The sequence below is a fragment of the Colobus angolensis genome, unplaced genomic scaffold (genome assembly GCF_000951035.1).
Source record: "Colobus angolensis palliatus isolate OR3802 unplaced genomic scaffold, Cang.pa_1.0 Scaffold98, whole genome shotgun sequence".
Lineage (NCBI taxonomy): Eukaryota > Metazoa > Chordata > Mammalia > Primates > Cercopithecidae > Colobus > Colobus angolensis.
In genome coordinates, this window is record NW_012123820.1 from 1,698,198 (window position 1) to 1,719,300 (window position 21,103).

Genomic DNA, 21,103 nt, shown 5'->3' on the forward strand with positions numbered 1-21,103 from the left:
TTTTATGAGACGTGTCTATCTGTTCAAGTGGCAAGTGTAAATAATAAAAGAAACTGTGTTAATGTATACTTTGGAGACAAACTCTCCCCAGCAAAATTTTAAAAGGATGTGAGTAATCCTAATATAATGATGTACTTCCTAAGTTTTGTTTTTTCCATCAGGAAATGGACATGCATACACACATACAAAACCCTGACTATGGTGGTGGTTCAAATTTGATTAAATTTTTTTTTTAGATAAAAATATTTAAACACACTTTTGCTTTTTAAATGAGGTACACAGTCCAACAAAAAAACAAAAGTAAGTGACACAGTAAAGGCACTCAGAAAAACAACAGAAACAATATGAAAGGTGTTACAAGAGACAGAAAGAGATGAAGGGTGATGATTAGTACTCACTTTCAAAGCTGCAGTATGGACTTTCCTCTTTAGGGAGAGAAGATTAGAAATAAACAGGTTAAAATTACATTAAAAAATGGCTACTATATATATGGGGTAATTATATAGATCTTTAAGAAAAGGCAAACTGAGTTCTTTAAACACATACTTGTGAGAATGGGATAGATCTGTATTATCTAATAGGATGGTTATCAAAATTAAATTTAATAAAATTAAAAATCTAGCTTTTTCCGTTGCACAGGCCACATTTCAAGCACTCAGTGGCCACTTGTAGCCACTGGCTATGGTATCGGACATCACAGAACATTGCCATCACAGAAAATTGTATAGGGCAGCACTAGGCTAGACTGTCTCAAGATGTCTGAATTGTAAAGATAGATTGATTTTCCCTACAGTTTTTGGTTCATTCATTCATTCATTTCTTTCTTTAACGTTTTGTCCCTTTTATTTTATAGAATCTTTTATTCTTCAGTCTTATCTATCCACTTAAACTTTTTCGTATTTGATTGAAAAGGCATGCAATTTCAAAAGAGAAACAGAATGTACCTCCTCTATAGAACAAATAGTAATTTAAAATGTTTTACACTGCATAACACTTTTTAAAAAATTTCCAGAGCTGCACAAATCTAAATTTACTTAAATCAAAGAGAGATATGGTGAAGCAAACACCAGCTAAAATTAATGACTGTAATGGTATAGCAATAAAATCAATCAAAATATTGATGTAAAAACTTTTCTTACACAGTAGTTAGAGCATATGATTCAAATGAAAAGTACAGAAGGACCCTTGTATTTAAAAAAAAATACAGGTATTTAACCTATGCTTTAAAATTAAATGAACCAATTAAAAACTATTTAAGATAACACATTAAATACAATTCATATCAGAATTAACAGTAAATAATATTTTTCTGAATATGCAGCAAGAGTAGAATCCAAATTATCCTTATGTAAATCATAAGAAACTTATAATTAATTATAGATGATCTGGACCACTATGCAACATTTGAAAAAAGAGAAAAAAAACCACTAAATACACCTTAAAAAAAATTCTACACAAGTTATTAGATTTTTTATGAGACAGCTATTGTGTTAAATTAAATGTAATCATTTAAATGTAATAGTTTAACACAATAACAGTTTTCTAATTTTTATACATTTTATTACCATTGCATTTTTTTCAAATTTAGAAATTATGCCACACGTTACTGCATTTTAAATGCAGTAATAAAAATTATTTTAAATTCACTAATATTCTCTTCTCTGCTTCTTCAGAGAAAAACTTCTCTAGCATTATCATACCTTCTCTCTTTTAACTTTACTTTTTACTTTTACTCCCTTTATATTTTTATTTTGTAATCTTTAGGATTGTTATATCAAGAAAGTTTGGTCTTAAGATCTAAATAATCACAAATGACAATAAATAAGACAGGCAATACAGAATAGAAAGCAACTAAGAAAAAGGAAAGAACCTTAGAAAAATGATAATGAAAGTTAAAAATGATTTTCTAATGTAAGAACCAAAGAAAGCCTTAAGCAATAAAAGCCAGAAACAAAAAGTAAAACTTAAAAATTTAAATTTCTATTCAAACTATCAAATAAAAAACATACATCAGATCAGGGTCTTTACAGATAACTTACTGTTGTGAAGTCACAAATTAACTCCCCTACCCACCCCCTCCAATAGATAAATACATCAAAAATATCGTTAGATTAGAAATTCCAAAATGCCATAATGTCTATATACTGAGATTCACAGTTTCTGGATTTATTTTTCCACCACTTAAACTGTGGATCATTGCTATCATGTGGGAGTGTTTGTTCAATTCCTCTTGCTGAAGTTTCACCAAGGACTCCTTCTCTTCCAAACGACCTTCTAATTGTGCCTTTTGAACCTCTAGGGAGGAAGCCTAAGGAATTGGGGTTGGGGGAGGAGGAATAATTGAGAAGAAAAATAACATTTTAATGTTTTCTCTATACATATACTTTAAGATGCTTTTATTTTTTATTTGTACAACAACCATTTCAAGAAATACTATAAATATTATACTTCAGTTAATTCAATTATATGGTGGTTTAAAACAAAAAATCATTAAACAATATAATACAAACTGAGAACACTTTCATCTTGTCTTAAGTTAATGCCAGCAGCTGAAATTTTGCAGAAAATACTACACACTACATATTAAAATTACTAATAAGATAATCACATTGAAGCAGAACCAGAAAAACTGTAAATGTGATACTAAATTTTATGCCTCTTCCATTACTCAGTAGTAGTGGTAGATCAGTCTTTCAATCCTAGTCTGTTCTCATCTTTCTGGTAGTAAACAGGCCAGAAAGTACAATTCATAGCTACCACTCAAGCTATGCAACCATGGTAATATAGAAAGAACCCTGGACTCAGATTCAGAATATATATCTGTTGATTCACGTATTAGCTGTGTGACTTTAGTAAGTAACCTCAGACTCAGTTTCTTCAGTTGTAAGTTGAAAATATTTATTAATATTAACATATTATATAATATTTGTTACAGTGAAAATTATACAGCTACCTATGTATGACATCAAGTACTGGTAACCCCTTTCCGTATTCTTTGTACACTTGAAAATAGTAAGTGCTGACACAAAGTATCTGTTTAATAACTGCTTAACTATTTTAGAAAATACATTATGAAAACCTTGTAACAAATGATACTCAAGCTGCTTTGAGATCCTAATATCTTCTAAAAAATTTGCTGAAGAAACAGTACATTCATTTATCCATATTTACCCTTTTCACAACAGACTTTTTCATTTTACTGCAAATGAGAAATGGAACAGATTCTTACCTTAATGCTCAGCTCTTTTCTTATCTGTTCTGTTCTGCTTAATTCTTTTCTAAGGATATCAATGGTTTCTTCCTTATCTTCCCTTTCCTTTTGTAAGGTTTTAATCTTTTCTTCTTGTACTTTTGTTTTCTGATGCAAATCTTAGAAAAAAAAAGTCAAGTATATACTCAGAGGTCTTACACTGACTACTCTGAAATGGTTTAGTAGCTACCACAAGAGCAAAAGAAAAATAACTAGAACAATGAAGAGAAACTTCTTTTTTATAACAGTATTCTATAGAAAATACCTTATGACAGTATTCTATAGAAAATACCCAATCTCCATGTCTTTCTTCCATCCTCTGTTCTAAATATAACATGCTATATAGGAGAAGGACAATCCTCAGAGTGTAAGGGTTAGAAAAGGGAGAGCTACAACTATGAAAAATTATATAGGTAGGTGCCTGTGCTCTAAGGCAAGTGAGAACAAAAATGTTTTTCTGGATCATTTCAAATATACCATTAAGAAGCTAGTAACTAAAAGTTACCTAATACTGCCACCTGCTGTTATGTTCCTTAAACTTTTTTTTATTTTGAAAAGGCCAATCCATAATCCTAAATCATTTAACGAAGGAACAGAAAACCAAATACTCCAAGTTTTCACTTCTAAGTGGGAACTAAACATTGAGTACACATAGACATAAAGATGGAACTAATATATACTGCAGACTAGACTTGGCAGGGGGTCGAAAATTACCTAATGCTACCTATTTGGTACTATGCTCACTACCTGGGTGATGAGATCCATATCCCAAACCTCCGTGTCATGCAATATACCCAATGTAATAGACCTGCACACATGCCCCTTGATTCTAAAAGCTGAAATTATAAAGAAACTAAATTAAATTAAATGGGCAATCATCTCTTTCTTTTTTTTCTTTGAGACAGTCCTGCTTTGTCACCCAGGTTGGAGTGGAGTGGCATGAACATAGCTCACTGTAGCTTTGATATCCCAGGTTCAAGTGATTCTCCAACTCACTTTAGCCTCATGAGTAGCTGGAACTACAGATGCACACTACCACACCTGGCTAGATTTTTGTATTTTTTGTAGAGATGGGGTTTCACCATGTTGCTCAGGCTGGTCTCAAACTCCTGAGCTCAAGAAGTCTACCCATCTCTGTCTTCCAAAGAGCTGGGATTACAGAAGTGAGACACTTTGCCTGGCCAATTTCTTATAGTTCCTAAATTTAAAAAATGTACTGCTTTTTCAGCTTGATCAAACTGAACTGCTTTTGTGAAACATTATGTCAAGAAAAGGGAAGCCATTTCAAATGTGATTTAAGGTTTAAAATAAGGGAAGTAGAAAATAAAAAAGCAAGCAAAACCACTCATGCTTCCAAAACAAATACATTAAAAATAGATAATGTATTAAATAAGAAGCCACTTACTTGCTAGCTTATGTTCTCTGTCTACTAGCTGATTCTGTACTTCTTTTCTCTGTTCTTCTTTCTCTATTAATTGGGCAATACTTCTGAAGTTATAAAAAAATGGAAGAAAACATTAATGAACCATATGCCATTTGTAACTTTTTTCCCCAAACAAGCACTTTGGGAGGCCAAGGTGGGCGGATCACAAGGTCAGGAGATCGAGACCATCCTGGCCCACACGGTGAAAACCCATCTCTACTAAAAATACAAAAAAAAAAAAAAAAAAAGTAAGGTCTCGCTCTGTCACCCAGGCTGGAGTATAGTGGTATGATCTTGTGCTCACTGCAACTTCTGCCTCCCGGGTTCAAGTGATTCTCCTGCCTCAGCCTCCTGGGTAGCTGAGATTACAGGCACCCACCACAACACCCAGCTAATTTTTGTATTTTCAGTAGAGACAGAGTTTCACCATGTTGGCCAGGCTGCTCTCAAACTCCTGACCTCATGTGCTTCACCCACCTCAGCCTCCCAAAGTGCTGGGATTACAGGCGTGAGCCATCACGCTCGGCATTTAAAACAAAATTTCTAAGAACAGCAATTGCCTGTAAATTCCACCAAATATATATCTTATATCTAAAATAAGTGACAATTCTATTAATTTTATCAATAAAAAACAATGTTCTATATAAAGAGAATCATTTTGGTTTTGAAAAATCCCACATATTCAGAATATAGCACTAGAGATTTTACTTTTCATTTTGTTCCTTGAGTGACTCATTCAACTTTTTCACTGTCTCAATGTGTTTATTCAGAGAATCACATGTGATCTGTAAATCTTTATTCTTCTTTTCAGTACTTTCATTTCTGAAAAGACAAGAAAATGAGTTGGCATCATTATGGAGGAAAACATATGAAGGAGAAAAGAAACTCAATACTGTTTTCTTTACTATCTCTTCTAACCAAATTGCATATGCTAGAAGAGAAGGAATGTTATGAACAAGCAGGACATAAACAGAATTTGATCAACTCTAAAAGGCAGTAAATACATGTCTTGGTTGACAGATGTAGTAAAAATTACTATGAGATAGAAATGTATGGGGCATTAATCTCATATTTATGGACATAAAGCCTTATTTTACAGATGATATTGCATTACATAATTTGCTATAACTAAGTTTAGGGTTCTACATTTATCTCTTTAAAACTCTGCATCTAATAGTCCTATTTATTTTATCTGCAAAGTAAACACAGAAAAAAATCCTTTCTAAAGTGATACTTTGATACTCAACTACCATAAGCATAAAATGTCCTTTTTATTTCACTAAGTACAAAGATTTTTAAAAAGCAACCCAAAAACCAAACCAAAACAAACAACAAACACCAGTAGCCAAATTTGGCTAGCAGTTTTTGTATCTAATCCATACAGAAATTTCAACAATCTGAGTTTGAGTACCTGTAGACAGTCCTGACCATTACAAATGACTTTTTCCCCAGCCAGCTTCCTTTACATGTTATCCATTTGTCCATTCAAGGAATTTCACCTTCTGGCCCCTAAATCACTAGCTGGAACATAAGCAGGTCTTAGAAAACACGTATTTTTCTTGGACCCTGCCTATCTCTTAGGTTCTCTATGTGAGGCATAGCAGGGACCCCCTTTTTAGGAGGTCTGAGGACCTCAAGCTGGAAAATAAAGGAAAATCCTGAGTTCATTCAAGGGAAATTCCAGAGACCTAGCTAGTCCTAGAAGTAAATAAGTAACTTGTTAAACAGGAAGGTAATAGTAGCCTAAATCAATAGTTAACAAACTTAAGAGTACCAGAGAGACGTGATTCTTTATAGAACCTGAAGAAAACAACTTAACATACGTCCCTGAGGGAAATTAAGGCTGTATTTTAACCACTGTTCTTTGTTCTAAGTTTCCTTCTCAGGGTCTTGAACAAAGTCACTCTCCCTAGCTAGTTCACATTTTTCTACTGACCCTAAATTTTTAAACAAAGCTGCTCTTCCTTAACCAACTGCAAATCGAAAAATCTTTGGGTCTACCCATTACGTGTAAGCCCCTGCTCCACAATATCCTCTCCTTTAAACTTAAACCAATGTATAACCTTTTTTGATTCATGATTTTTGCCTGTAACTTCCACTTTCCTGAAATTTACTCCTGTCTTTAAAAATCCTTGCTTGCAAGCTACTGGGGGGGTCAAGATTTGAGCATTTGGCTGCCTGGTCCTCCCTGCATGGCACCCTGCAATAAAATAAAAGCCTTTTGTTCTATCACTGCAAACCTTGGTGCAGACACCTGGTTTTACTGTATTGAGCAAACGGACCCCATTTCAGTTCTATAACGTATTTTCTTCACTGCTGAAGTTCTCAACCTGGCTTATTGCTAATACCACACTTTATCAGTGGTGCCTCAAACAATCAGACTTTGTAAAAAGTTGTTGGGGAAAATATCCTGCTAAAAAATTACTTTGTCATCATTTTCTAGATACTATTCATTTCTCACCCTTCATTATTATTGATGGGCAAATAAGCATATGTACCATGCCAAGCTAAAAATTTCTGTATCTCTGTATTAACAGCATAGAACAATCTTAAAATAAAAAGTAGTAAGTTCCCCCAGAGTGCTTTTACTTTTATTGGTTGGTAGAAAATACATAATTGTTCCTGGTCTTCCCTGTAATTCAGAAGTTTTACAATTGGCGTAAAAAGATAAAGAGTTTATAAGGGAGGGAAAACCAATCACACTTTGTTAGTAGGCACACAAATTGGTACAGGCTGAGCAACACTAATTTGAAAATCCAAAATCAGTCTAAAATCAAAAGTACTCCAAAATATTAAACTTTTTGAGTGCTACCATTGTGTTCAAAAAGGATACTCAATCTGTATCACATTTTGGAGGAAAATTTAAAAATATCTATCAAAATATTAAATATACATACCCTTTAACTTAGCAATTCACCTATGCAAACTTATTCTACAGATACAATCACACATGTAAGTAAACTATAATCAATGACATTAAGAGATGAGTTAAACACACCTAGATTTCCATTCTATTAGGCTGAATGATATGAAATTGCCAATATTCAACTACTTTTGATCTGCAGAAATGACCATTCAACCTAATACTAATTTGACAACTAAGTTTATTTAAAAATTGTTAATGAAGTGCCTAACTATGCAGCAAGCACTCCTGCAGGCCCTAAGGATTTATCAGTGATCAAAACAGACAAACTTGTCCTTGTGGGGCTTATCTCCCAAATGACTGCTGACTATATGAATACATAAAAGTCAACTGGAAAGACCTGTATTTTGTTTCCAACATTGATATTAAGTTTGAGGAAGCAACACTTCATTTCATAATGACTTAAGTTTCTTGCTAATTACTTACCTTATGTGTTATCAGAATACATGAAATGCTTACAAAAGGATTTTCAGGTCTCAGAAAAAAATGCTGTTTGTTCATTCTAGAGTCTAAACTTACACAGAAGATTTTACTTTATTTACCTCTGAAGAAGTTCCATGTAGGATTTTGTCAGTATTTCATGCTCTTCAACCACAGACTCTAACTTCCTATTATGTTGAAAGAGATGCTCAATATCACTCTGGGCTCTTTCTGATTCAACTTGCTGTGCCTTCAGCAACACACTAAGCTCTTCATTTTTTTTCTCAACTTCTCTCAACATACTAGCAAGTGTCCGTGCCTTAAAAAAAAAAAAAAAAAAAGAACTTAGACTTTTCCATCATCTATATCATATGTTCAACACATACCTAGAATTTAAAAGTTTACTAAGTAACTAATAAGCTGGTATCTATTGGGTCATGCAAACCTGTATTAGTCATATATACTTAAGATTTTACTTCTAAGAAGTTGGATACTGTTATGATTTTTTATTTAATACATTATCTGATAAAAACAATCTCACTATGATCAAATTAATGGAAATGGATACAACTGCAGCAACATGAAGGTAGTACTACATACAGTATTCAATTAAAAAGGTATAGTCCTCAGAGGTAGCCATTAACACTAAAACTGCTAAGTGTGCACACCATCAGCATTCTCATTTCAGGTGAGAATTAAGAACAAAATCTTAACGACATCACAGATGCTTAATCAAACACTTAAAATTAAGCTAATATAATCAAGGAATGTAACCTATACCATAACCTGCATGTATTTATTATGTGATATGAAACACTAAAAAAGCAGCAAAGTCACTAGAATAAAAAAACTCGGTTCCCTCCAGCCCTTTGGACTTTATTTTAGAATGCTAAACAAAACCCTAAGCCCTTCTCTGTTTTTATGACTTTATAAAGAAGCTATATCCAGTTATTTAGTACTATTTTTATAAGAAACTTTTCCAGTAACATGGATAAAATACTAAACTCTCTAATAAAAATACAAGACATGTCCAACAGACAGATAATGTAAGAATGTGCTATACGAGAGGGAAAAATTATTTTAATATCACTAATGTTCTTTCTTGTAATTTGTGACAAATTCAACATACCAGTTAAGACAAATGAAACCATGTTAAAATAAGAAAAAAAGAAATAGGCCGGGCGCAGTGGCTCAAGCCTGTAATCCCAGCACTTTGGGAGGCCGAGATGGGCGGATCACAAGGTCAGGAGATCGAGACCATCCTGGCGAACACGGTGAAACCCCGTCTCTACTAAAAAATACAAAAAAACTAGCCAGGCGAGGTGGCGGGCGCCTGTAATCCCAGCCACTCGGGAGGCTGAGGCAGGAGAATGGCGTAAACCCGGGAGGCGGAGCTTGCAGTGAGCTGAGATCCGGCCACTGCACTCCAGCCCGGGCGACAGAGCAAGACTCCGTCTAAAAAAAAAAAAAAAAAGAAAAAAGAAAAAAGAAATAAATACGGGAAAAAAAAAAAGAAGAATAACATTATTCTGAAAATACTTAAGAGGCATTTTACTAGTCACTCATTTTGATGCATCTATCAAAAGCCAGGAACACTTTATTATAATTCATTCATTATAAATAATATCAAGTTGTATAGATTCCATTTGTATCTGCTGGTAATTTCATATTGCTGCAGTAAGTTCACTCTTAAGGTATACATTATATATGTACATAGTACAATGCCAAATTCACTGAGCATCTATAACATGCCAAGTGCTATGCTTGGGCCTGGAGCTATAGAAGCAGTCTTTGATACCATGAGTGGTGGGATAAAAGAATTTCCACACGGTTTGAAAAATGTTATTGAGAGATAAGCATAGGTTTGATACTCAGAGGAAGGATCATCAAATACATGTGTGGGAAGGAGACCAGAGTAGGCTTCTGGGTAATGGGGGTATTTTAACTGAAATCTGAAGGATTATGAGTTAGGCAGAAGAGAGGAAAAGGTGTTCCAGACATGGTAAGTCAAGGAAAGTCGAGGAAATACCAGAATATGTCAAGTTCCAGAAAAAACAAAGTAGCCTAACATGGCTGACTGCAAAGAACGCACAGAAATGAAAGATGTGGATTGAGGACTATGTAGTTAGATACCTTATATGCCAAAATAAAGAATTTTAATGATATTCTGAAAGCAATAGCAGCTACTGTGAAAGATACTCAGCACAAGAGAGACAGGATCATTTTACTGCCTTAGTGATCCCTGGGGGAGAGGCCAGGTGAAGGGGTAGAACCAAGGAAAGATGACTGGCTGTAGAGCAGCTGAGAAGAGGGTAGAAGACTACAGGTAGGAAGACTAATTGCTCTGCTATGATTCATACAAAAAATGAAAAGGATTCAGCCTATAAAAATAGTGGTAGAAACAGAGATATGGCAGAAAAGAGTAATATTTAGAAGGTAAAATCAACTGGACTTGGTGAATAATTATAGGAGGTAAAAACTGTGTGATTTCCAGGGTTCTTATTTGTGGAACACTAAAAACAGCAGAGGGGATACATAAGAATAATTCTAAAAAGGAAAGGGCGATTAGTTCATTATTGGTTATGTTGAGTTTGTGGTATTTGCTGTATATTTAAATGGAGCAACATATGCACCTAGTGCTCAGGAAAATGATCTGTGCTTGACATACAAAATTAGGAACATTACTATTTTGGTAACCACTGAAACCATAGAACACAAAACTGAAGGATAAACGTTTAGAACAAAATCTTCAGAGTCCCCAACACTTAAAGGTACAACATAAATAATATAGGAAAATAATACTAGATAGGAAAAAAAATCAGATAATGATGTAACCAAAATTAGAGGAAAGAATTTCAGGAAGAAGGAAGTAGGCATGTCAAATGCTAAGGAGAATTTACTTCAATTAGAGTAACAAATACATAACTAATATTTTGCATGTTTTACTTCATTTTTTTAATTTTCTAGAAATCAGATGTGTCTTTATATTCTACACACCTCTGTTTCAGCTTGAGTTCTTTGACAGCGATGCTGAGCAATCAGTCTATCAGCCTGTGCAAGGGCTAGAGCTTTTGTTTCCAAAAGATCTTGTAGCCTGCTTTCTTTGGACTACAAGAAAACATATCATTAATTTTCATTTTAGCAATACATCTATTAAAGCGTATTATACATCGTTAAAATAAGCTTATACTCACAGCTAATGTGGATAGTTTCATTTCATATACATCCATTATGTCAGATATTCTCACATCACAAATCTGATCCTTTACCTACATTTTAAGAGAGTTAAAAAAAAAATCGGAAAATTTTAATAAAATATTTTGACACAATGACAAAATAAGTGCCTACTTCAAAACTAAATCATTAAAACTTAATGATGAGTAACAAAATAAAAACAAATGCTACATCAGATAGGTCACAAATATTTCCCTTTTCTTTTTTGAAATGGGTCTCACTGTCACCCAGGTTGGAGTGAAGTGGTGTGATTGTGGCTCACTGCAACCTCTGCCTCCCAGATTCAAGTGATTCTCCTGCCTTAGCCTGCCAAGTAGCTGAGACAACAGGCATGCGCCACCACGCCCTGCTAATTTTTTGTATTTTTAATAGAGACGAGGTTTCGCCATATTGCCCAGGCTGGAATTGAACTCCTCAGCTCAGGCAATCTGCCCGCCTCGGCCTCCCAAAATGCTGAGATTACAGGTGTAAGCCACCGCACCCAGCAAAATGTTGAAATTTTGACTGATTTTTCTTCATTTCCAAATTTTCCAGAATATTGTTATTTTTTATATCAAAAAATAAGTTTTCAATAGTGAAATCTGTACCTAACAGTGTTTAGATACACGTTATAATAGGGGCTGACATGTAGCTAATATGTACCAGGTTATAATTGCTATTTTTCACTCACCACCATTCCAGACTGAAGTTTCTCTATTAATTCTTCAATATTCAATCCAGGAACACCATCTTTCAAATGAGGAGGAGTTAAACACTTTACTGATGTAGGAAAACTGTGATTTGATGATTGCCAGGGCATTTTTCTGGGTATATGTTCTGTTTCTTGTTGTCTATAGGCATTATTTGCTGCTATACTTTCTCCAAGTCTGAATGGGAGTCAAAGAAAGTAAAAAAATATATATGAAAATAGAAAAAAAAGGCAGACTTAGTGTAGAATTAGGGAATCTTTAAGAATGGGTCCTTTTTTTGAATAGATATCTTCAAATAATCTTGGAGACCATGATGAAATGAAGTGTTCAGAAATATTCCAAATTTTCCAGAGCATCTACTTTTCTGTTGCTAACCCTTTATAATGACAGCTTCACTTCTGGTTTGGAGGCATTGTAAGACTAGTTTATGAGTGTGGATTATCTGTAATAAGTACAAAGTTATTGGTACTGGTCAGATAACGTTCTTATCATGGAGGATATCACCTGGCCTTTACATCCTTAGTCCTTTACCTTTCTCACTCAGTACATACTTTTCACCAACCTGACTTCCATTCTAGCCCTTTAAAATCCTCTCTTTCTCCTACCCCAGGCCTTCATATGAGCTGTTCCTTTGCCTGGAACATGCTTTCTACCACATCTACATAGGGCTGGCTCCTTCTTATCATCAAGTCTTAGTTCAAATTCACCTCTTCAGAGAGGCATTCATTAATGTCCTATATAATACTATTATTAACCACCCATCCTCTCCATAGTGAAGTGAAAAAAATATTTTTTTCACTTATCTCTTAACTAAAGTACAAACTGCACGATGGCAGGCACTCAGTCTAATTTACCATAGGCTGGGCATGGTGGCTCACACCTATAATCCCAGCACTTTGGGAGGATCACTTGAGTCCAAGAGTTCAAGACAAGCCTGGGCAACATGGTGAGACCCTGCCTCTACAAAAAATAAATATATTAGGCAGGTGTGGTGGCACACGCCTGTGGTCCCAGCTACTCAGGGGGTTAAGTAGGGAGTATCACTTGAGTCCCAGAGGTCGAAGCTGCAGTAAGTCATGATCACACCACTGCACCCCAGGCTGGGTGATAGAGTAAGACCCTGTCTCGAAAACAAACAAGTAAATACACACAAAAAAACTCCTACCTACCAATGCATCCATAATATACATTCAGCTTATTAAACTGCCTAAGATAATGTCAAATAAGGGCACTAAATAGTAAGCATAAAATGGACACCTGAGATAATGCTCAAAGAGAAAGTTATATACAACACAAATAGGATAGGGAATGCCAAGACACAGTGAAAATGGTGGGAAGGCCTCATATACAGAGGCAGAGGATAAGACTCCCATGTTCAGTGAGGCTGCAAATTTCCCCTTTGAAGCTTTTGAGGTTTTGTTTCATGTCAGATTACCAGTTTATGCAAGTAGGCCATCACAAAATAGAGCAGCTTTACAGACCACTTTTAACTTGTAACTTGAAAAGCTTCCTATGTATTTTTGTTGTTGCTGTTAAAAAAATTTATTATAAAATTAAGGGAATTTTGGTTACATGTTCTCTAGGTCTTACATCCCATACTTTAACTCTTAAGGTATGGTGACCTAAATTGCTAATTCTGAAAAGTGGAATTGCTAAATCAGTGAATAGCATATAGCATGGACCAGCACACTTTTTCTTATAGGTCAACAGTAAGTATTTTAGACTCAAGGGCCTACTTGGTCTCTGTTACAATTACTCAATTCTGCTTTTATAGAGTGAAAGCAACATAGACAGAGTATAAAAATGAGTGGGTGTGGCCATATTCCAATAAAACTATTTACAAAAACAGGTGCCTGCCCACTGGCCAGTTTGCTGACCCGGGTATATAGGGAATATCTTACCTGTTTATCAACTGCTTCAAATTATTCAAATCATTTTTACAAATTTGTATGTATAAATGACTTAAAAAAAGTTTTTAAACCAGACTCCTAATAGACATTTAGTTCAGAGAGACCTGAAACCTGAATTTTTTTCCAACATAATTGCAAATACTCTTATTGCTTGAAATTAACAAGTATAGTAGAAAATTTTGCCCGGTAGTCATTTTTCCACTTTCTGATAAATGCTCAGATTTTTTCCTCAGGAACTCTCCTATTCTCCTATCCCAAGTAACTTTTAGTTCACATCGTTCTCATTGATGATCCAGGACTGGTCAATGACTAATGCTTAGACCTTTTCCTTAAACAGTTGGGAAGGAAAAGCTCTTTCTATGGAGGAACTAAACTGGGAGGATGTAAGCTTAGAGTGCCCAGAAGTTATCATCAAAAAGAAGTGGCTAGAGACATAGAGGGATGGTACTTGAAGAACATTTAACTGCCTGGATCTAGCTTTTCCCTGAGTGAGCATACATCTGAACTTCTCATTTATAAGAATCAAACATTTTTAGAAATCATTTGAAAAATTACTATTACAATGAAGTCTTCAATTCACTAATTTGCTGGTCTATCTATACTGAGGACTAAAGAAACATAGCAGGGTATTCCAACACCACAAGAGGTTAACAATGCAAATGATTACAACTCACACTAAAGCAGGAAAATCTGGCAGTGGAGCAGCTTCCAATAATATTCTCAGTCCAGACTGTACTTGTTCTCTATTATCTGACGTTAAAGCAAAAGCCAAAGGAGTAATCAAACGTGGGTCCTAAATAAATCAGACACCAAAAAAGAAGCAGCAGAAAGAATAAACAATGTCAGCTCTTTTAGATATGAGGTGAGTAAATATATCTAAATCTTAATTCTAGGCAAATTCTAAAATGTTTCTAACGTTTGAATATATTACAGTCTACATTATAATATAGTTTGAATATATTATACCTTGTTAAAGCTGCTTACACTGCCATGTAATCGATATGAACACTAATTTAAAAAAAACCTGGCAAAGGTTTTGAATGTTTTCAAATGTGCCTATAAAAATTATAACTTAAATATTTTCATGGATTAAAAAACCCACAACTGACTGATGTGTAGAATTAACGTTTTTTCCAAGCTATCATTTAAAAGAAAAAAATGGCCAATCACTTCCAAATTAAGACCATAAAATGAAAAGTAAAATTCAAATTAAATTAGAACATTTAAATTTAAAGAACAAAAAAATACTTACTTCAATCATTCATGTCAGTAAATATTTTACATTAGTATTGTAAGTCCCAAATCATCAACATATATCTAAAACGTCTGCGACCAGAAGTGTTTCAAATTTCTGATTTTTTTCAGATTTTAGAATATTTATATATACTTACTGGTTGGGCATCCCTAATTCAAAAATCCAAAATGCTTCAGTGAGCATTTCCTTTGAGTATCACCTTTGAGCCTCATTTTGGTACTTAAAACCTTTTGTTTGTTGGAGCATTTCAGATTTTCAAATTAGGGATGCTCAACCTGTATTATGAAAAACACATCTTAAATAATGGACAAAACATCAGTTTGACTCCTTTAAAAAATACATTGAGATATTAGTGAAGAAAATGTTAAAATATAAATCTCTCATAATTAAAATGTTGAGTACCTTGCAGGTACTTGAGCATAATCCAATGTCATAGAACTGTGATAAGAGCAGAGCTTTATCTCCAAAACACTCAATGGTAAGCCTCATTATTTCCAGTTCGTAGTCGAGGAAATTGAAGTTGAGAGAGGTGAAATAACTTACTCAAGTCTGTACTAAGAACTAGTAGAGTCAACATTTGAACTCAGTCCCTTAAACATGTTCTCAAAACATACCAGTGGTCCCTGCCTAAGGTTTGTTTTGGCTTCTACACTGTCTACACAGTCACTAGAACCATCTCTGTTAAGCTACTATAGTAACTTAATTCACACATTTTTGTTAAACATCTGTTGTAAAGGAAGGTGTTGTGGATATCAAGGTAGATTTCATTACACAAAGTTTTTAAGAGGCCAATGTTTTGGACTAGTCTCCTACACTATGCTTTAGCAGACCAGACCAAACCAGAAAGGAGTCACTTGGATGAGTGCCATGTAATCAAACTGCACTTTGAAATGGGCCAGTTTTCCCAAAAACCAGGAGATTTCAGTCAACCTGAGTCAGTGTAATAAGGAACCCCCGTTTATTATAACTCTATAAGAAAAGTAACTTTGAAATGACCAATCTGCTTTCAGTTCCCTATTTGTTCTTTCTTCAGCCTTTTTCGGGTCTACAAAGTCAACTTTCTCTGCTTAGCCCAGGGGAATGATTCATTCTATTCTATAGAATGAGGTTGCCAAATTTTAGAATCACAAATAAAAGTCAGTTAGAACTTTGAACTAAATTTGTTGTACTGTCTTTTGATAACATCTAGAGATCTTATTCAGCTACTATCATCATTGAAATTCGTGACTTAGCTATTTTCTGCACAGCCCTTCTAATTATGACAATCAAGTCCTTTTCTTCCAGCTGTCTCCCTATCCCCTTAATACCCTACATCAACCCCAACCAAAAACAAAAACCCTAAAACAAATACCACTCTTCCTCCAACGCCAACAGAAAAAAATGAAGAAATGTACAACACAAGAAAGGAAAAGGCTGAGGAAGCAGCACTATTGTGAACATTCTCTACATTAGTGTCATGAGCACTTATGTTCAATTCCTGTGAAAGTATATAAAATAACTGTGCAGTGAGATATTATAACTGCTTAAGACAACAACTTTAAACTTTCTTCTCATTGCCAATTCAGAGTTATTTTCTAAAGACTAAGAACATTAAAACAGAAACTTATATTAGAACCATTTTTGTATGAATAAACTTCAATGTTTGAAGAGTTTAAACTCACCTGAAGGATTTTGTAGAAGCTTACTTCCATACCAGGAACCAAAGGTTTAAGTTTGTTAATCAAATCAAGAGTTTTCAAAATTACATCAGCAGCAAGTTTGCTTTAAAGATAAGTCACATTTAAATTAGATAATTGAAAAATTTCTTAGAGCTTGTTTCTCTCCAAAATTCTAAAGAAAATGAAAAATCCAACACTTTTGTTTTTAAAATTCAAGATGATAAAGTCCTGTATCTATTGAGAAGTAAAAATCTCAAAGCAATCAACATTCTTATAACTCAAGATCCAAAGAGAGCAAACTGGCATTAATAGCCTTAGTTTAGACAGTGTTTCTTTTACTACCAACATGCTTCAACTTTCTGTTTCAAGTAAGTAGTAGTTTTGAAATACAGTCCATTTAATTCTTAGCTTTGTCACTAGAGTATCAACAATAGACGGTAACCTTAGGCAATATAGAATATCTAATATGTAATGAATGAATTATACTAGGTCATGTTCTGAGTTTTGTACCTCAAAGGAGTATACAAATATAAAAATAGATAATTCTTACTCTAAAGGTACACAATTAGTGACAATTGTGATATTTGTGGAAACAGAAACAAATCATAGTGTCTAGCACTTAGTAGGTCCTCAATAAAGATTTATTAGATGGACTTAATTCATGGGGGGGGTATAAAATAATATCTTATTACCATCAGTGAAAAATCCACCTTTAACCATAATTCCTGACCCGCTAAGGAAGGAGAATTGACTGTTATTAAAAAACCTTCAGCAGTGACTGATTTCCTTGTAATAAAACGACCCTTCTGTTTTTTCATGCTTTTCATTTAAAAAAGTAAAATTATAGTTAATTACTGAGGCAATGTCAAAAGGGAGCTCCAGAAATGTTCAGAACCCTTAGATAATTACAGTAAGTTAAAACAAGACAAAACAAACCTAAACAATAAAAAACAACAAATTTAACATTTCTTCAAAAAGCACACAATCTACAAATTGAATGAATTTACAAAAAATTCATTATGAAAATATGTTTGTTAATCTGTTATACCTTAAGTTATAACCAAAGGATGGTCCTCCAAAAGGATGAGAATCACCACATCTTTTGATCTTTTACTGCCTTGCCATTTTGTCATTAGAGTTCATATACTCACCATAATTCCGAATCTGCAACCTTTGTTCCAAACCCCAGGTCAATCTTGCCATATGTAAACTGTTGTTCTATAAGAGTGGTACACTTGACAGTTGTCAGGATTTTTGCAATGTGCATTTTTAGTGTATCATCTCCACAGAGAGGTAAGTTTTGTTAAGACACACAACAAAAAAATTCTCACTTAATGTGTAAAAGGTAACATTCAGGATGATTTCACACAAATTATATCATCACTGTTGTCCAGTATAATTATTATTAAACTAGCTCAATGACAGACAAGGAAATTGAAACTCACACAATTTAAATGAAAAGTGTTAAGAGATGGACTGGCACCAAAAGTTTCTGACTCAATGGTTAAAACAGCGAGGATATCTCTCCATTGGATGTGTTTTTTGTTAGCAAGAATCTCAACGGTTCAATAAATATTTATTGAATAAGGGGAAGTTGTTTTGTCATATTTGTATATTATAAATTAATGTAAATAGCAGCTATTTAAAAAGGACCAAGTTGTGGTCTAATTCAATGAGAAGGCCCCACTTTAATAATTATAAATATCTCTAAGGTCAAACAATCATGTATCCCTACTGCAGTGGTTCTCAACTTTGGCTGCATGTTAGAATTACCTGGGTAGTTTAAACAATCACAAACAAGCCAACATGCAAACACACACCACCTAATGATTTCAGGGTTTCACATCACTCCACTTAAATCAGAATCTCTTGAAGTAAGGTTCTGCATCGATTTTCTTTTTTTTTTTTTTACATGTTCTCCAGGTGATTTTAGGTAGGAAATCAGGGTTGAGAATCACGGCTTTAAAGGAAGAAAATTAAGGAGCAGTACCTTAGAAGAGGAGATTAAACAAGGTTGAGTCTGCTCTAGGACAGAGTAAAACATATTCTTGTTGCGCTGAGATACAAGGAAACCTGACTAGATACATTTAAGAGATCTGGTTGAGATACAGTGACTCTTTACTCATAGTAAAAAAGTATTAATGAAATATTTTAAAATTGGGACTTGGACTTCTTAGCAACTCAGAATTAGTTGGTCTATGAAAAAGTAAACACAAGGAAGACTTAGAAAATCAGTATATAGAAGTTAAGCAGTGAAACTAATTGTTCAAGGTTTCTTTTTAAATGAATGAATTTGTGTTGATATACTTGTCTTTTCTTATAACCATTATTAAAGCAATTATGAAGGCTTTATTTTGAAAACATAAGGTAAAACAACTGAGCTAAAATCATGACAACTCTATCAGTATTTCTTTATCCACGAATACACATCACCAAAAAAATGGCACTACTAATCGTCCAGGGGAAATAATTAGCATTAGGCAGAAAACAGTAACAAGAAGTAACAGAAAAGTTATTTTAAAATTTACCACCAAATGTCAAATTGTGATATAAATGTTAAAATAAAGCTTCAACAGCATTTTAAAAAATGTACCTTAGCTTAAAAGTTTCACATAGAAAAATAAGGAAAAAAAATCATGGATCTTCTTCAGACTCATTGAGAATTTTTTCTACAGTTCAAATTTTAGTTCAATAATTCTAGATAAATAGCATAAAGTGACAAATTACAAATAAAGACAAAATGCAGTGAATGCAATACTAGAAAAAAAAGAATGGTTAGTTATATAGTTTTCATGTTGATGATAGTAAAGGATATTTAACAAAACTTCAATGGCCTTGGCAATCCTTTCACATTTTTTTCTTATTAAAGCCTCATCCAGATTTTGTTCTGTGAACTGAAGTTGATCAAGGATTGTAGGCAGCAGAAGGGTGACAAAACGATCAGCCGAGGAACAGTTAGCAGCATCTATGACATCCTGGAGAATTATCCATCACAAATGATTAAAAACAAAAATGGAATATACAATACAGAAATAGTCATCATTGAACTTTAATACTCTCTTTAAATTTTTTATATTTCCTTCAATATGCCATTGACTTAAGTCTTCTGTGAATAAATTTTTATTTAAAATTTATACTTTTATTCAGTTTTGAGGGTTATGGTTTTTTTCTCAAATTAGACAGTAAGGTTTTACAAATAAGACTTTCTTAAACAGACTTTGTGATTTAAAAATTATTCTAAACTAAAAGTATTTACTGAAAACAAATATCTTGAATCTGCTAAAATTATAATAATTAAATAATAGACACTGCTCTTAATAGTTTATAACCACAAACAATTTCCATCAAGATCCTCAAAGGGCTTTTTAAATGTTAAAACTGATTGTTAAATAATCAAGACCAAGATAAAATAGAAAATTTTGTGCATAACTCTTAATGAACATATTTAATCACTTCATACACATATTTGTATATAAGATCCAGTTATGCGAAGGGAAATACTTTCAGGAGATATTGGGTTAGACAGAATGGATTTATAAACACAGAGAATAGCAGAGAATACTAAATTGCCCAGATAGTAAGATCTACCAGAATGTGGAGTTTTGTCTGTGTCTTAAGTGCCTAGCACATTATCTGGCATGGTCTACTCCATTTCACTGACTGAATCCAATATGCCTCTATTATCCACTCAATGGCCTAATAAATAGTAATAATAATCCATGCAACGGCATCTATTGCAATGGAGAGACAATGTAACTATTCCAAGTAGTCATGCAACAAATTATATAAATCTTTTTAATATCTTTACTTATTACACTGAAATGAGCACTATGTATATATAAACTATTCAGTGAAAAAAAAAAGAAAACACGAACATATATGACTGGTAGAAAAAAACTTAGTGTGTCTAGTATGACTGTTAGTAATTGAGATGTTTTCCTCAAGTGTATGAACTGGAAGTTTACTAAGCATGTTTTTGAAGACAAATTGTTAACTGAGAGTCACAAAAGTAGAAAAGTCAATCTGTCAGTCATCCTATTACCTCAAATATTTCCTTGAACAACTCCAATGCTAAAACAGAACAGTTTTCTGATCCGTCCAAAGGCTGGCTTAACCAGCGCAGTAAAGCCACAGTAGGTTCTAAACATTTAGTATGGCTTCCCAGAGTGGCGCTGCCAGGTGGAGACTGTTCAAACATCATTTGAGTGAGCACATGGCGCAGCTGAGTCACTGAACAGAAGGCAAGAAGTAATTCTAAAACCTGTGCAATATAAAGTCTTCATTAAATATCAATTTCATTGGACTTTAATATACAAAGCAAGTGTATGATGAAGCTGAAAA

At 33.8% G+C, this 21,103-nt stretch overlaps 1 protein-coding gene across 3 annotated transcripts in view; it reads right to left on the reverse strand.

Annotated features, from left to right (window-relative positions):
- Positions 1-845: 845 nt before the first annotated feature.
- Positions 846-21,103, reverse strand: part of KIAA1524 (KIAA1524 ortholog) — a 40,141-nt gene continuing 19,883 nt past the window's right edge. For 2 of the 3 annotated variants that reach the window (XM_011932746.1, XM_011932745.1), the window contains exons 9-21: positions 20,805-21,023; positions 19,578-19,737; positions 17,914-18,055; positions 16,766-16,865; positions 14,524-14,642; positions 11,921-12,116; positions 11,211-11,285; positions 11,014-11,124; positions 8,139-8,335; positions 5,382-5,495; positions 4,656-4,738; positions 3,230-3,369; positions 1,539-2,308 (exon numbers count right to left, since the gene is read on the reverse strand). In XM_011932746.1, the coding sequence (XP_011788136.1) occupies positions 2,138-2,308; positions 3,230-3,369; positions 4,656-4,738; positions 5,382-5,495; positions 8,139-8,335; positions 11,014-11,124; positions 11,211-11,285; positions 11,921-12,116; positions 14,524-14,642; positions 16,766-16,865; positions 17,914-18,055; positions 19,578-19,737; positions 20,805-21,023 (1,827 nt within the window). In that variant the 3' untranslated portion in view covers positions 1,539-2,137. Of the gene's footprint in view, positions 2,309-3,229; positions 3,370-4,655; positions 4,739-5,381; positions 5,496-8,138; positions 8,336-11,013; positions 11,125-11,210; positions 11,286-11,920; positions 12,117-14,523; positions 14,643-16,765; positions 16,866-17,913; positions 18,056-19,577; positions 19,738-20,804; positions 21,024-21,103 lie in introns of all 3 variants that reach the window. The other variant, XM_011932744.1, reaches the window with a different exon arrangement.